Below are 14,286 nucleotides of genomic sequence, written 5' to 3'. Positions count from 1 at the left end.
AATAGGCAACAGATATGTATGCACACAAGCAGGAACCAAGCAGACACTGTGTTCCACAAAAGCATACTTTTTTTTCTCAGCTATAATTTGTACAACTGTAATTTTTTTGACAGTCCACCTCTCATGCACAGTCTCACCAGTGACTAAATTTTTTTTTGCAAAAAACCAGCAGCCCAGCACTCATCATTGCAGCACATGTAATTGCAAGACACCAAAGCCTCAAGATGAATTTGGCAGCAGTACCCAGATCTTGACCACAGCTTTTGCCACATCCACACTAGCTACGAACTGAAGAACCTGATCCCTTCTGAGCCATGCCAAGACCCATGGGCACACAGGGAAGGTGTCTGGTGGGTGGGGAAAACGGAGTGAGAGATCTCAGGATGCTGCTTCTCTACCCTGCCTGGTCCAGGGAAACCAGAGGTTACCTCCAGACTCAGCAAGGAGCTCTGAGTTGTTGTACTGGGCTGATACACTGACCCAGCTATCCATTTTAACTCACACAGAAACTGATCTGGGGGAATAATTGCACAGGACATGGAGCTCTTTGAGCCCTGGGAGTTTTACCTGGCTTTTGGTTGCCGCAACCTTTGCAAACAGTGCTTGGGACACCTTAGCTCTCTTCATTTCCTGCTGAATCTCATCATAAATGGAAGCATTAATGTTCATGGAATTGTTTTCTGGTTTTCCATTCCTCTCTGTAGCAATAGTAGCAGTTTTGACCTAGAAAATATGAGACATTTTTCATTATGAAAAAGTTATTTCCTTCTCTTTCCCTCCCAAAGTAGTTCCCCTTTGCATTTTATTCCTTTTATCCAATCTTTCTCTGATACACCTTATAAGTTATCTGTGGTTCAAGCAACTGGGAAACAGGAAAATTCTGTGCATTGTAACAGGTGAGTGCATCTGAAATATGAGCAATCCACAGACCACTGCAAATTTCAAGGTCATAAATTAGGTAAAAACCTGTCAAACGGTGTTGTAGAGGCTTTTGAATCCTTACATGATTCCTTTGCCCCACACAAACTAAATAAAAATTGTAAGTGCAACATAAAAGAATCTCTAATGAAATAGAAATCCAACAGATATATCTTGATTTGTGTCTTATGCCCAGTACACTCAAATGTATGATAATGTTGAAAAGTTGTGGCTTTAGACTGAATTTTTAAGACTTTATCTTATCAGTTTAATTCTTAAGCTGTTTCTAAGAGACAGTTTAGAATATTGCATACTTTAACCACTCCTTCATGAAACCAAGATAGGACTTTCTTAAAGTTACTGATTCTAGTTGTATTTCACTTACATACACCAAATATTTATTCTTGCAGTCTAGATTAAATAAACACCAAACAAGTAAACAAGACAGAATGATTACAGTACCACATTTATGCTGCATCTGCAGCATTAAGGAAAACAACAAAAAATACATCAGTAGCAACATGATGTGCAGGAGACTATCCTTCCCTTCATCCTCTGGAAATGATGGAAGTGATGTTTCAACACCAAGCATCATCCCACCAAGGTTAAACTGCAGTTTCTGCAATATCAGTTGAGAAGTACAAAAAATCAGCAGCTTATCCTACAATACTCTCGGTAGTTAAGGATAACGTCTGTCTTTAGCACTTACTCTTGCAAGGCTTGCTCAAGATTAGTGGACCTAACGGGCCACTAATCCTAAAGTGGATCAGAGGAAAGGAAAACTGGATTTCTGCCAAGAACCCACAAGATGATGATGCAAACAAAATCAAACCTTTGGATTTCAATTCAAACATACCGATTCATACTGAGGTTACTGAGAGCTGATTTAATTCAGTTATTCTGAAGTTACACATCTAGTTTAAGACAGTCATTCAGCCTAATTCTAAATCTAATGGACAGAGCCTGGGACTTCAGAAGGTGATTCAGCCTACTCTTAAGTACATGTCTAAACCCACACTTTCACTATCAGTTTGATCCAGTGCAAGTCAGCAGCCTCCTGTGCTCTGAAGTCCCTTGAGGTTCAAAAGGAAACCATGACAACATGATAATTCATCTTCTAATCTCACTCTTTATGGTCTTTCATATGTCACAGAAAATCTTGTGTCTCACGACATGGGAGTTGAAGGTTTTGGATGAGAGATGTATTTAGGCAAATCAGCAGTCCATTTTTTCCTAGAAATGCCATGCTCAGTTTGTGTTAGCTATCATCCATAGCACTTTTAATATACAATAATCTAGCCCAGCAACTGGGACTGCATGCCACTTTCACTGAGCCTATTTTTTCATTAGGCTTTTCAGGAACTGTGCTAACACATGCCCATTAACTACAAGGGCCAAAACTCCAGCAAGACCAAGATGTCCACAAGCACTTCCCCTTGCCCCCATTCCAGCAGGCATTAGCACTTCCCGGTGTCTGAAAACAGTGGTCCTGAGTAGAAACAGAAATGAAGAAAAATCCCCAAATGTGGCATACAGTTAATCATGTGTTTTTTTTTCATCTGAAAACAATTAGTACCTTGCAGCCATGCCCTTTTTCTGCAGTGTGATATTTTACCAGTAACATTGCAGCAGAGGATGGCCAAACCTGGACCAAAGGCTGCTCAGAAACATTTGAGGCAGCAGGCAGTGAGGAGTAGCACCACAAAACTCTCTCCTTCCCACTGCAGAACAGGAAAAGGCATGCCTCACACCAGACTCATCTGTACAGGGCTGCAAGAGCAGGTGCATCTCCTGAACATCATACATGGAAATCATTTAAAAATACAAAATCAGTGGCAATTTTATAACCTTTATATAAGAAGAACTTGCCAGAGATAACTGACAACTGGTGGGGATGTTAAACACACAACTGAAGACAGGCTTATCTGCGTGCATGTAAAAATCAGCCTAAGCTAAATTTGAGAATGAAAAAGTAATAGCTTTGTCAATATGCCTTCTTGAACCCTGGGTTTAAATTTTGGGAAACAAATTTCAATCCTTTCTCCCCAAAATAATTTTAACTTGTAATTAATCTTTGAAGGACCCATGGGGAAGATGAGAAGATGAAGATATTCAGCTAGCACATACAAGTCTTTTGGGAAGGAAACACTTTTCTCTTGTGACCTTGATCAAAATGTGTCTCTTCTGTAAGCACACTGCCTTTTTGATTGCTACCGAGCTTCAAAAGACAGCCTCATGTTGTAGCAGTACTTAATAGATCACTTAACTGAGCTGTGAACACCCAGATCATCAAAAACCATCACACACCATGCTGTAGACATAATTTAAACTATGCTACTCGATCCACACTTTTCAATGTCCAATTTAATACGGATATGCATTTAACCCAAGGGAATTACTGAAAATCCTCAGTCTGGTTTGCAAATCACATCTATCTTTGTACAGGTACAATAAATTCAACAGCATCTAATATGTCACCAAAGTTAAAACAAACACACAAACACCTATTGCCTTCTGTTGATATTTAATTAGGGAACACTAATTGAATTCAGAAAACACTAATATCTGCATCAAAAAGCAGTATTAGCCCAAAGACCTTCAGGGGAATAAAGTCTTAAAGTTATAAAATGATGGGTTTGGGGATTATGAAGAGCTGTGGTTTGCAGTCATACCCTCTCCCTCTCCAATTCACTTCAGTGGCCAAGTATAAAAATTCTTCTCCTGTCTCTTAATAATTTCTCTTCAAAGATCAGGTGTAGACTCTGGCTGGTCTTGATGGACTATTGGTCTGCTCTGGTCTGATGAATTCCATGCAGTAATGCCAATTAACCTCTTGGAGAATATCCATACATAAAACTTTTTCATAATTTATACATAAGCAAACATCTAGGCTATCATGTTGAATTTGGAATTGAGTTCAAGACAGAGGCTGTTTGAAGCTGGGTTGAAAAAACACCCTCCTCCTCAAAAAAACCCAACAGAAAACAAGAAAGCTCTCAACAGTGCAACTTCAGGACTTGGGAGAGGAGGTGGAAAAAGTATTCATTTTAGAGAGAAAAACAAAACAAAACATAATCTCCAATCTCATCTACACTTAAGCACAACCTCCCACCCGACCCACACCTACAGCCACATAAAGAAAGAAACCATAGATCAGCTTGCCTTTTTTTTTTTTTTTTTTTTTTTTTTTTTTTTTTTTTTTTTTTTTCAGTAAGCAGATTTTGCCAATACTAACTGAAGAGGGGAGCATTATTTTACAAATGTAACACACTGAGAATCAGGAATTCACTTGGCCATCTTCCTATCACAAATCAATCTAGTCTTCTAAGAATACTTCAAAAAAAACAAAACATCCATCTCCTCCTAGCCTACCCAGATATATCTTCTCATCAAATAAGACTGATTACAGCAGTGAGAAGTTCTGGATTAATTCAATTTTCCTAAAAAAAGGGTAGGTTGTCATACAAGGAATAACCAGTATGAAAAGGCTTTCACAAACATGGCAGCTCATTCCTTCCCCATCGAAATTGAAACAAAAAAATCTTATATAACACATTCTCATAAGTACTGTTTTAGCTTGGGAACAAAAATCTTCTTTAATCCTAGTTTAGCTTTTAATATTACATTGTACATTAAAATTCATAAAGTAGTTCATTCCAGGCAAAACAAACTACTTTTCAGTTCTGCTCTGCAAATAGCAGAGGAGGTACAATAAATGCTGTTGCTTTCAGAACAGCTTTTATCAGGACAAGGTTTACTACTCCATTATTACAGTGGCGCCTGGAAGTGCAGTTATACTTAAGTGTCAGGGTTTCCATTAACTCTCCTCCATGGTGGTTTTTGCGGGGGTGGGAGGAGAGGATTGCATTTATTATTTTGTTCAGTTTTACTTTTGTTAAAATGTAACTTGGCACAAAGATTATCAACCTAAGTCTCAAATTTTGCCAACTTAAAAATAAAAATTTTGCTGGTAGTGATATATGGCACATGCATGTATTTAAACTCTAGGACTCCACCACAAAGTTTTGTGGAAGCTGGTGCTATCCAGAACTCCTTGCAATGGAGATTCAGTGGTCCAAACACCATCAAAGCAGTGCTCTCCTAGATACCAGTCTATATCTCTGAGACTCAACCCACTATTGCTTTAACATGAACGAACTGTAATTTATCTGTAGTCAGAGGGAGGCCACGATTGTATTTATGAGATGAAGGTTTTGGTCAATGAGTACCTAGAACCATGACTCATGCAAGATTTGTGCTACTTCTTAAAACATTGCCTTGTTAAAACAATATTCTGCTCTTGACATCACACATACTCTGTTTTTACACAGGATGGTGCTGCGCCCCAAGGGTTAACAGAAATTTTCTTTGGGGAATATGGGTGGCAAGAAAGATTTCTTCCTTGGCCCTGCTGAAATGGAGATTACTTGTCCTGAGAAAGAAGTGTTTATAACTGCAGGATGGCTAAAGACCTTTAAGCAGAATATTATGGAAAAGAAAATGTGTAACATGACCACCTGTATCCATCCTCTCCCACAAATTGTACAGAGGAGGGGGGAATCATCTTCCCCACACATTCCAAACTGCCCTGATGAGACATAAAGGCCATCCCTAGCACCTCAAAATCCTCTAAAGTATCCCTAGATTCTCTCATTTTCACATAACATGCAATAGACTCATTCTCTCAGCTTGACCTAGAAATACCCCAAAAGGGCCTCTGTGGGGTGATCTGCAAGACAAAGGTGTTCAAGAGCAGGGGGAAATTATTAAAAGAAATAGAATATGAAAGGACCTTTTCCTTTCCTTCTAGACTGCAGAGGTTAAATGATGTCTCCATGCAGTACCTACCTGATGGAGATGCTAATACTTATAAACTCCAGTGCCCCAGGAAACAGCCTGACAGACAGGCTTCTGCCCCAGGGGTGGCAACTCGAACAATGTCCAAGGGAAAAATCCTTGTGTACGTCGTCTCCTTGTGCCCAATCCACCAGTGTGGAAGATAGTAGCAGACTTTTACAACTTGACCAGCTTAGAGGGCTATACACACATCCCAAAAGCTCATGCAATAGAGGCTAATGATTTCAATTAAAAAAAAAAAAAAGATTTTGCATTTTGTTTAAGTCAGAGAGAAAGGGAGAAGTAAGGGGGACAAAGAGCTTCTTAAAGGATTTCAGAAAGGAATTGGAAACAGTCCAGATACATTAGCTCAAGTAGCAACTAGTAAGAATGCTGTAAAAATGAGATAAATTCCACACTGTTCCTTCTAACTCAGGCACCAGGGTTTATGCTTGGTGAGTTCCTACTATCCAATCAGACCTCCAAGGTCATACTTTCTGTTTTTGCATACAACAGAATGCAAAATTTACACAGAACAAGCTCAGCTGCTAAATGGTTAAGTCTGCTCTACTGTCTGGCCACCAGTTGGCAACACAAAAATGCAAAATAGATCCTTTTCAGGATGTTTATTTTCACATCCTTCCGAAACTGATAACTTGCAATTGCAAAATAAACCTTCATGTGTGGCATATTAGCTCCCATTTTTCATGGTTTCATAGTTTAATTGTTTCAAACATTACACTGGTCTAAAGATTTAATATTAAATATGTTGGCTCTTGTGTAAATTCTGTTGTCACGATAAACGGTCTGTTTTCTCTTTCAATGGTTATCCAAGAAGCTCACAGCCAAGCTGGAGAAATATTATGCTGTATTCCTGCAAAGTGATCCTTAAATAATTGCTTATAATAAATGTAGTAATAAGGATAATAGTAGTTTTATTTCTTTAGTATCAAATATTCAATACACTGTGGACATTTTGGGGGAGGTATCATGGTAGCAGAGAGCATTAAAAATTTTGCAGTATCCTGACTGTAATTTATTTCTACTGTGATTTGTAAAGTTATACTTGCCAGTGTAACAACTAGGATAATTTCACTATTATTTCAAGCATCAAGTATTGTAGTTATCTTACTAACACAGATATTCCAATTTTCAAACTTAGGACTCTGAACACCTAGCAGCAGGTGAAAAGTGCTTCAGATGTTTATAGTGGGTAATTCTGGAAACATGTAAGAAGGTCACAAAGAATCACAACTCAGAAATTTCTACATTCTCAATCTATTCACTAGAGAAAATGTGTGTGTTTTGCTGAATGACAGAGAACAGCACAACAATTGGAAAAATAAGTGCTTTGCTCTGTAGACCTCAAGTATCAGTCTATAAGGTTTTCTTATAAACTTGCTTTCCTTTTGAAAAGGATTAAAACAAAAATGTATGCTGTTTCCACTTTGAACTGTGGCAATTAGGTTAACTATACTCCTGACTCACACTAAAAAATGAAATGTAATTATGAACACGAGCACAGTAGAGACAGATAGATTTAGCCCCCGCTTTCCATCCGAATTTGGACTTACAGTATGTTTTGTCTTTTGAGAAAACCCCTAAGTCTCACTTTCTTTCTGGGTGCAAGGGATTTATACAGTTTAAAGTGTGAATTAAAACCAGTACAAAGACTACCTCTGACTTGACATCCTTCAGGAAGGTCCTGTAATTAACTCTGTTCTTTAGCTGTGAAATTGCCCAAGACCACTTGAGACAGAGTGAGACATTACCTTGGCAGAAAGAGATAAGTTAAGAAGGAGGGTTAGCCTTGGCTCTGAATTACCAGGGCTGTGGGAGCAGGTACAGATATTAAAACAAACTCAAATATTGTTTTAAACACAGTTATCTCTATTTAACTATTTCCCACTAAAGCATTACTATGTAAATAGATTTGTGCCCTTTATCTTGGAGAAGATCTATAGTGGATTTTACAGACTAAACTCAATTAATGATAACAAAATTACACCATTAGTACAGTCTGTTTTTTCTGCTAAAAATTTCTTCTCTTGTAAAAAGTACTGCAGCAGGTCAAGGTGATCTTCTGTTCTCCCTCCCATAATTTTGTTATTCGTTACTTTAGTATGGTCCTTAGTATCCATTAGCTGAAGGAAAATTAGAAAAATAATCTCGAGAGGAATTTATAGCATTCTGAATGGGTATGGAACATAGTCACAGTCACAAGCCTATGACTGGTTAACAAAAACCTGCTGTTTTTGTCAAAAACTCACCCATCACAAAATTCCCACAATCCCAAAGCCTTGCTTTGTTTAGCAAAACTGGACAGTGCACACAGCACGATTCCCACGTATCTGCAGATCAGTTTGGTTTTTGCTTGCATAGGTACAACCTTGAGCCACAGCAAGGCAGAATATTTCTGAAAAGGTTTTGGAGTGAACCACATTTCTTTGTGGAAATCCTGTGCATTCCTATGGCTCACAAGCATTTCTCATCTACCTTAGAACAAGCATCCGAGTTTCCTTGATCAACACAAGGACTGCAGCATTGAATCTCCCGATCCCTCTTCATCAAACTTTGTAATTTTTAAAGAATTAAATTAAATAAATTTTAGAGAAATCAATAGGAATTTCATTTTAACAAATACTACATGAAGCTTTAATTAATATATCCAAATCATTCAGAGCAATGGATACAGCAAGCCTGTTATTTTACACAGTTGTCAGTAGCTCAAGCTGATGAAAGCCTGCCCAGCAGTTTGGGATGGGATCTCCTTCCCCCCATCACTTAAGTTTTACCTGTTTGCTTAATGGAAAAATAATTTTTAAGGCACTACAACGTACTCACACTTCTGCTTTCATTCCCTCTCAGTTTTATACTCCAAATCCTCCAAAATCCTTATCTGAAGCTATAACATTAAGAACCTAAGAATTGTAAGAAAAGATGACAGCTAAAAGCTGTCAACTTCCATGCCCAGTAAAGCTTGCACCTCAATAAAATGAGCAAAAAATTCTGCAGGAACCATAATGGATAGAATTTATCTTAAAATTAGAAAATAGGTAGCAATAAATTGCTACTATCATCCATTATAATTATTAAATTTAATTTGCGATGTGCACGGCAAGTAATGATTCTACGAGCATTTAAAAAGTGCGACAGCAAAAGGTTTCCTCTTTTTCAGAAAGGTCTCACCCGGCGGGACAGTGAGAGAACCCAACAAGCAAATCCCAAAGGCAGAGGGAGCGGTTTACTTGTGGAGGCCGGCTGGGCGGTGTGCTTATGAGAGGCGCCGGGCCCATGGCGGACGCTGCGTTCAAGCTCCTCTCCCTTTCGTCCTGGTAGATTCGATCTCGTTCTGCTTCTGGCAGCTGCAAGAAGTTCTGCATAGCCCGAAGGTTTACCAGCAAGGACTGCGAGGCCGTCTTGGGATCCTCTTCTTTTCGGAGGATTTCTGAGAGCAAGCCCTGTAGGGAAGGAAGAAAAAAATGGTCTCGAGAGTTAGCCTAGGTGAGTGTCTGTAAAACCGTGCTCTGCAAAGCCACCACTTATCAGTCCTCATTCTTCTTACCACCAGGCTGGGAATGAGAACAGCAAATGCACTATTCGCTCCACGTAGCATTATTATTAATGGCATTTTAGGCATCAGAGAAGAGAGCCTCACTTGTACCCTTAATTTTATTAAGCACCTGTTTTAAATACAGCATAAACTGAATCATCCTATTAGGTCTTCCTCCTTTTACTGGCTTAACTTGCGGTGATATCTTTCATGGTCCACAGACAATCATGAGACGTTAAGGATACGTGAATACACTGGGGGGTTCTCAGGCTTCACAGGCAAAATGCATACCTAACCTTAAAGAAAGGCTTTCTGCATTTCTAGGAACTTAGATCTTTGAAAGGAAGTGATATTTCACCACTAATCTGAGACTATAAACTTGCAATGTTCCTAAAGTACTGCTTCACTGACTCACGGACATATTTTTTATAAGTCAATATTTCTTTCTAAGAGTTGCATATTGGAGTTTAACAACAAGTGAGGAAACTCGTTGGATGCCCTCATGTTCCTCCTTCTTGCACCTTCCTCTCTCTTCAGCAGGACAACCCTAATCCTCAAACAGTCCATCACCTGGGATATTTATATTTAAAGTCAACAAGTTCTTGATATCTCCTCTCTTTGCTAGATTCACCTTCTAAATATGTTGGGTATTTAAAATGCCCTACTGTCTTGGAGCAACAAGATGGTGATAAGAGATGTAACTTTTGGAAAAGCAGGTGTGAACTACTATTTAGAATAAATGCTGTTGCTGTGCTGGGAAAGAGAGAGTATTGGCATGGGAGGCTCTTATTTATAGTATAACAAAGGAACACACACGTGAATTTCAAGAAATAACATAATTCAGTGTTTCTTTTCCTAAAGGACTATTGTAAGTTATTCAGGGTAATGGAGGGGTAAATAGAGAAAGGGAAGCAGAAAATAAAAAAGCCAAAACTAAGATAGGTAACATTGACTGAATATATGTATTTCTAAGAGGGTACAAAAGGATGATATGGCCAAGGGAATCTTTTTGGGAGGTCTGATGCTCACAGCACCTGTGGAAGTTGTCACCCCTCTCAAGGGTCTTTTCCTACCAGGCAAAAGACTCTTAGGGAGATGCTGCTGCAAAGCTACTGCTCTCAAGCAGCTGTGCTTAGGCAGGACCAGGGCCCACCCAGTGTGGGTGTGAGCTCTGCAATTCCCTGTTGGGTGATGAGGACAGAGGTACCAACACTACACCTCAGCCAGTGTGGTCCCCTTGGCCCTGTCTGTCCTTGTATGTGTAATAGGGAAATGGGATGGAAAAAACTAAACAATCACTTCAGCATTAAGCATGAAAAATATTTCAGAAAAGGAAGATAAAAAAAATAATCTTGGGGAGTACTTTCTTACCACTTTTCCTGATGCCTCTTGTTTTTTGGTATCCAGGTAGAAATCACTCAGAAGATAAATAAACAAGTTACTGACAAAAGTGGCATTTGGGTGATGTTTTAATTATTTTTTCTTAATAGTTAGTCTAATAATAAATTTACTTATTAGCAAACATGGAAAATACATTTGTGTCTATCCTTTTCTTCTACTTTTAAGTACTGAAACCCACAGTTACCAATGTTTGTTAGTGGTAGGGTTACACAATCCACCTCAAGAGGAGGTACAAAATGATTTTGTTCTACTGGAGACAAGACAAAGTTGTCATCAGAGCACAGGATGTAGAGAACAGAATAGAAAACTTTAGGTTGGAAGGGACCTTTAAGATCACTGTACCCATTCACTAACCATGCACTGGCAAGCCCACCATTAAATCACATCCTCAGGTGCCACATTTATATGTCTATTAAATATCTCCAGGTATGGTGATTCCATCTCTTCCCTGTTCCAGTGCTGGACAATACTTTTGAAGAAGAATTTTTCCTAATATCCAATCTAAACATCCCCTAACATAACCTGAGAAAATTCTCTCTCACCCTGTTGCTTGTTACTGGGCAGAAGATACCAACGCCCACATCATTCATCTCCTTATAGGTAGTTGTAAACGTGATTTCTGACTGTTTCTGTGCTGGAGACACCACTCCATGAAAAAATGAGCAAGAAAAACTAGACTCAAGTGGACTGATCATTGACAGGAGAGAAGACTCCTTATAACCAGCTACTGTCAGCCACAGGAAATGCCCATAACAGAAAATATTTGCTTGTATAAGCCTTAGTGAGTGGGCAGCTAAAAAAGGTAGAAAGGGCCATTTTTCTTGTATAACTTTCCTCTCTTCTGTAAAATAAGAAATAAGTAAATAAAGAAAATGCTGTGGTGGGGTTTTTTTAGTTTTTGTTTTTCTGTTTGTTTGTTTTTTTGGTTTTTTTCAAGTTTTGTCTGCATTTCCACTGCTGTGGGATGCCTCTTTGTGATTAGAAATGCCACTAAAGTATTCATTCTCCTCTCCTCCCTAATCACTGTCATGACTCTTTGAACTGGGAGCAGAGCATAGCAGAGGACTTGATCCAGAGAGAGGAAGGGAGATGACAGCACAGAGAAGGCAAGAAGGAGTTTGCTTCTAGGCTCTAAACAAAGGTCGAAACATGTGAGGAAAAACCATGAAAATGAAGTAGTACCAGGTGCAGGCAGTCTTAGAACACAGTTTGCCTGCTTCATATATTACTTCATTGCTACTACTGCAATTTTTGAGCACAAAACTTCAGCTAAGTGTTGTTAGACAAGACGTACAACAAGAAAAATCCTAGAAAGAAAATACCAGCTCTTGCATTCTGGCCTGTGCTGATGTGCAAAGATTACTGCTCATTTTACCAGGCTTGAACTGGTTTTCCAGGATACTAGTCTTGGTGTGATCTCCTGACATTGTACCTCAAGTTGCATAAAAACTAGCTTGTTTTGCAAAGACATTATAAACACTGTTAGGCTCAAAGCCCTCCTCACTCTTCCTCCCTTGTATTCTTTTTGAACTGGAAATTTTTTTTTTTAAATATTTCCAGGTTCCATTGGGGAAAAAAAGAGAAAGTTTTACATGTCATCACAGGTATAATTCATTACTAATGGCAAAAAAATGTTCAATAAATATTATCAAGGCTTTCAAAAGCTCATTACAAATTCTTTAAAAATGGAGATAAATTGAAGTGTCTGCCAATATGAACAAAAACATTGACTGTCTGGCCCCCAGTTTGTCTTCTCCTTGAACGTAATCACTGATTCAAATAGATTTTTATCAGTGTGATAGAACTTCAAAGCTTCCAGAAGAAGCCTGCAGTTTGCCCAAACCTTCCCAAAACATGCAGAACATCCCTGAACACTATTCCTCTTGGTTGCAGGGTGCTCCTATCCCATGTCCAGGTGGAAAATTATTTCCAAACTCTACCCCCAAGCCTGGATTGTAGCCAAGTAAGTTATAAGCAGACACATTTATCTATGTCGTTTAGTAGCTAGAGGAGAGCTGTCATGATAGTGTAATAGCACCTTTTTACCTTTTACTCAATAGTGATATGGATAGTGTACTTTTTCTTAAATTACACTATGAAGAATTATATGAATACAGTGGCAATTTCTGTTATACTTAAGCAGGCAAATTTCTCTCTACCACATAATTTACAGAACTCAAATTCAATAAAACATTACATGATGGTCCATTACTGTTATCAATTTTGAATAATCCATCTTCATTTTTCATTTTACTGGAAAATAAAGTGTGCCAAAGACAAAGTGGAAGGGGAAAAAAAAAAAAAAAAAAGTAGTGCCTGAGAAGGTGGTTTGTGTAAACTTAGATTTTGTTTTACAATTACACAGAGCCATTTAGTGCAACCAAGCATTCTCCTTCAAAATAGCAATTGCCCAGAATTAGCATGAGCACAGTCCTGAATGCACAGAATTTTTCACATATGAGAAAAGGCATTATACATGAACAAAAGGCAGTATGTCCTGGCAGCTAATATTTTAAACAAGCATGGGGCTCAAGTAGGAGTGAGAGAGAAAAGTGAGAAACACTGAGAAATATTCAAAAGCCTTCAGATCAAGCATTGTCACTTGTGGGAAAAAAAACCAGTATCAAAATTCAGACATGGAAAAGCAGCAAAAAGCACTCTTCCTTCTTTCATTAAGACAGAGTCACAAAGTCACCTCCGTGTAACAGCACTCGAGTCCCTGCAGCAAACCTTACAGCTGAAAGTGTACACAAACAGAGACAGGCAGCCCTCAGTTCCAGTTCCAACCACAACCATGACTAACACAATTCCTTGCTCACACAGTGCGGGCTCATCACCCTGCCATGCACCAGGCCAAGCTGCACCTTTGAGTCAAATGTCAGACTGGCTGTGGGAAACAAAGCCCTTCGCTTCCTGACTCACGGAATGTTTAAAAGCACACAACAGAAATGGGAGAGGAGTTTTTTTATTTGTTTAGGGTACTGAGGGTAGTTCAGCCCAACAAATGTTGGTGCTGCACTCAGCTCTAAGAACAAAACAGAGTAGAGGACATTTGAAACATTTGAAACAGCAGGCAGAGGAGCCTCTCTGCTGATGGGGGACTGTGGCACCACGCTTTGGGGGGCTACTCCAATGCATCACAACTATCACCCCATGTCTGCTTGGGCTACCCAGGGCAGCAAACTGATCACAAATACTTTTGCTAGCCTGCAAAGCACAAGAAAATACTGAACTTGCTCTTTCAAGAGAGTGGAGGTATCTGCACAGTGCACTGACATCAGCTAAAACAAAATATGTATTAATTTGATGAACTGGCAACTGAAACATAAGCATCTCCATTTAGCAATGTGGCAGACTGGTAGTCATCTTTGGACACCTTGCTAGAGGTGAAACTCAGATCTGCCAGCACAAGTATTAACAAAGTTTTCCAGTTTTCCACGGTGCACTGAAAGGAGTTGCTAACAGGATTCGACCTGTTTATTTGGATCCAGTGAGTTGGAATCACAACCGCTGAAGGACAAGCAAAACTTCAGATCCTACTGAAGACTTCCTAGAAGGACCACAGAGAAATCCCTCCC

At 39.1% G+C, this 14,286-nt stretch overlaps 1 protein-coding gene across 6 annotated transcripts in view; it reads right to left on the bottom strand.

The window, feature by feature from the left end:
* The window catches only part of SATB1 (SATB homeobox 1), a 91,313-nt gene that overhangs the window by 25,591 nt on the left and 51,436 nt on the right, over positions 1 to 14,286 (bottom strand). For all 6 annotated transcript variants that reach the window (XM_063409240.1, XM_063409232.1, XM_063409224.1 and 3 more), the window contains 2 exons: positions 9,003 to 9,215; positions 568 to 723 (listed from right to left, as the gene is read on the bottom strand). In XM_063409240.1, coding sequence (XP_063265310.1) covers positions 568 to 723; positions 9,003 to 9,215 — 369 coding nt within the window. The remainder of the gene's footprint in view (positions 1 to 567; positions 724 to 9,002; positions 9,216 to 14,286) is intronic.

This window comes from Prinia subflava, chromosome 1, assembly GCF_021018805.1.
Source record: "Prinia subflava isolate CZ2003 ecotype Zambia chromosome 1, Cam_Psub_1.2, whole genome shotgun sequence".
NCBI lineage: Eukaryota > Metazoa > Chordata > Aves > Passeriformes > Cisticolidae > Prinia > Prinia subflava.
This window is presented reverse-complemented; position numbering and strand designations above follow the sequence as displayed.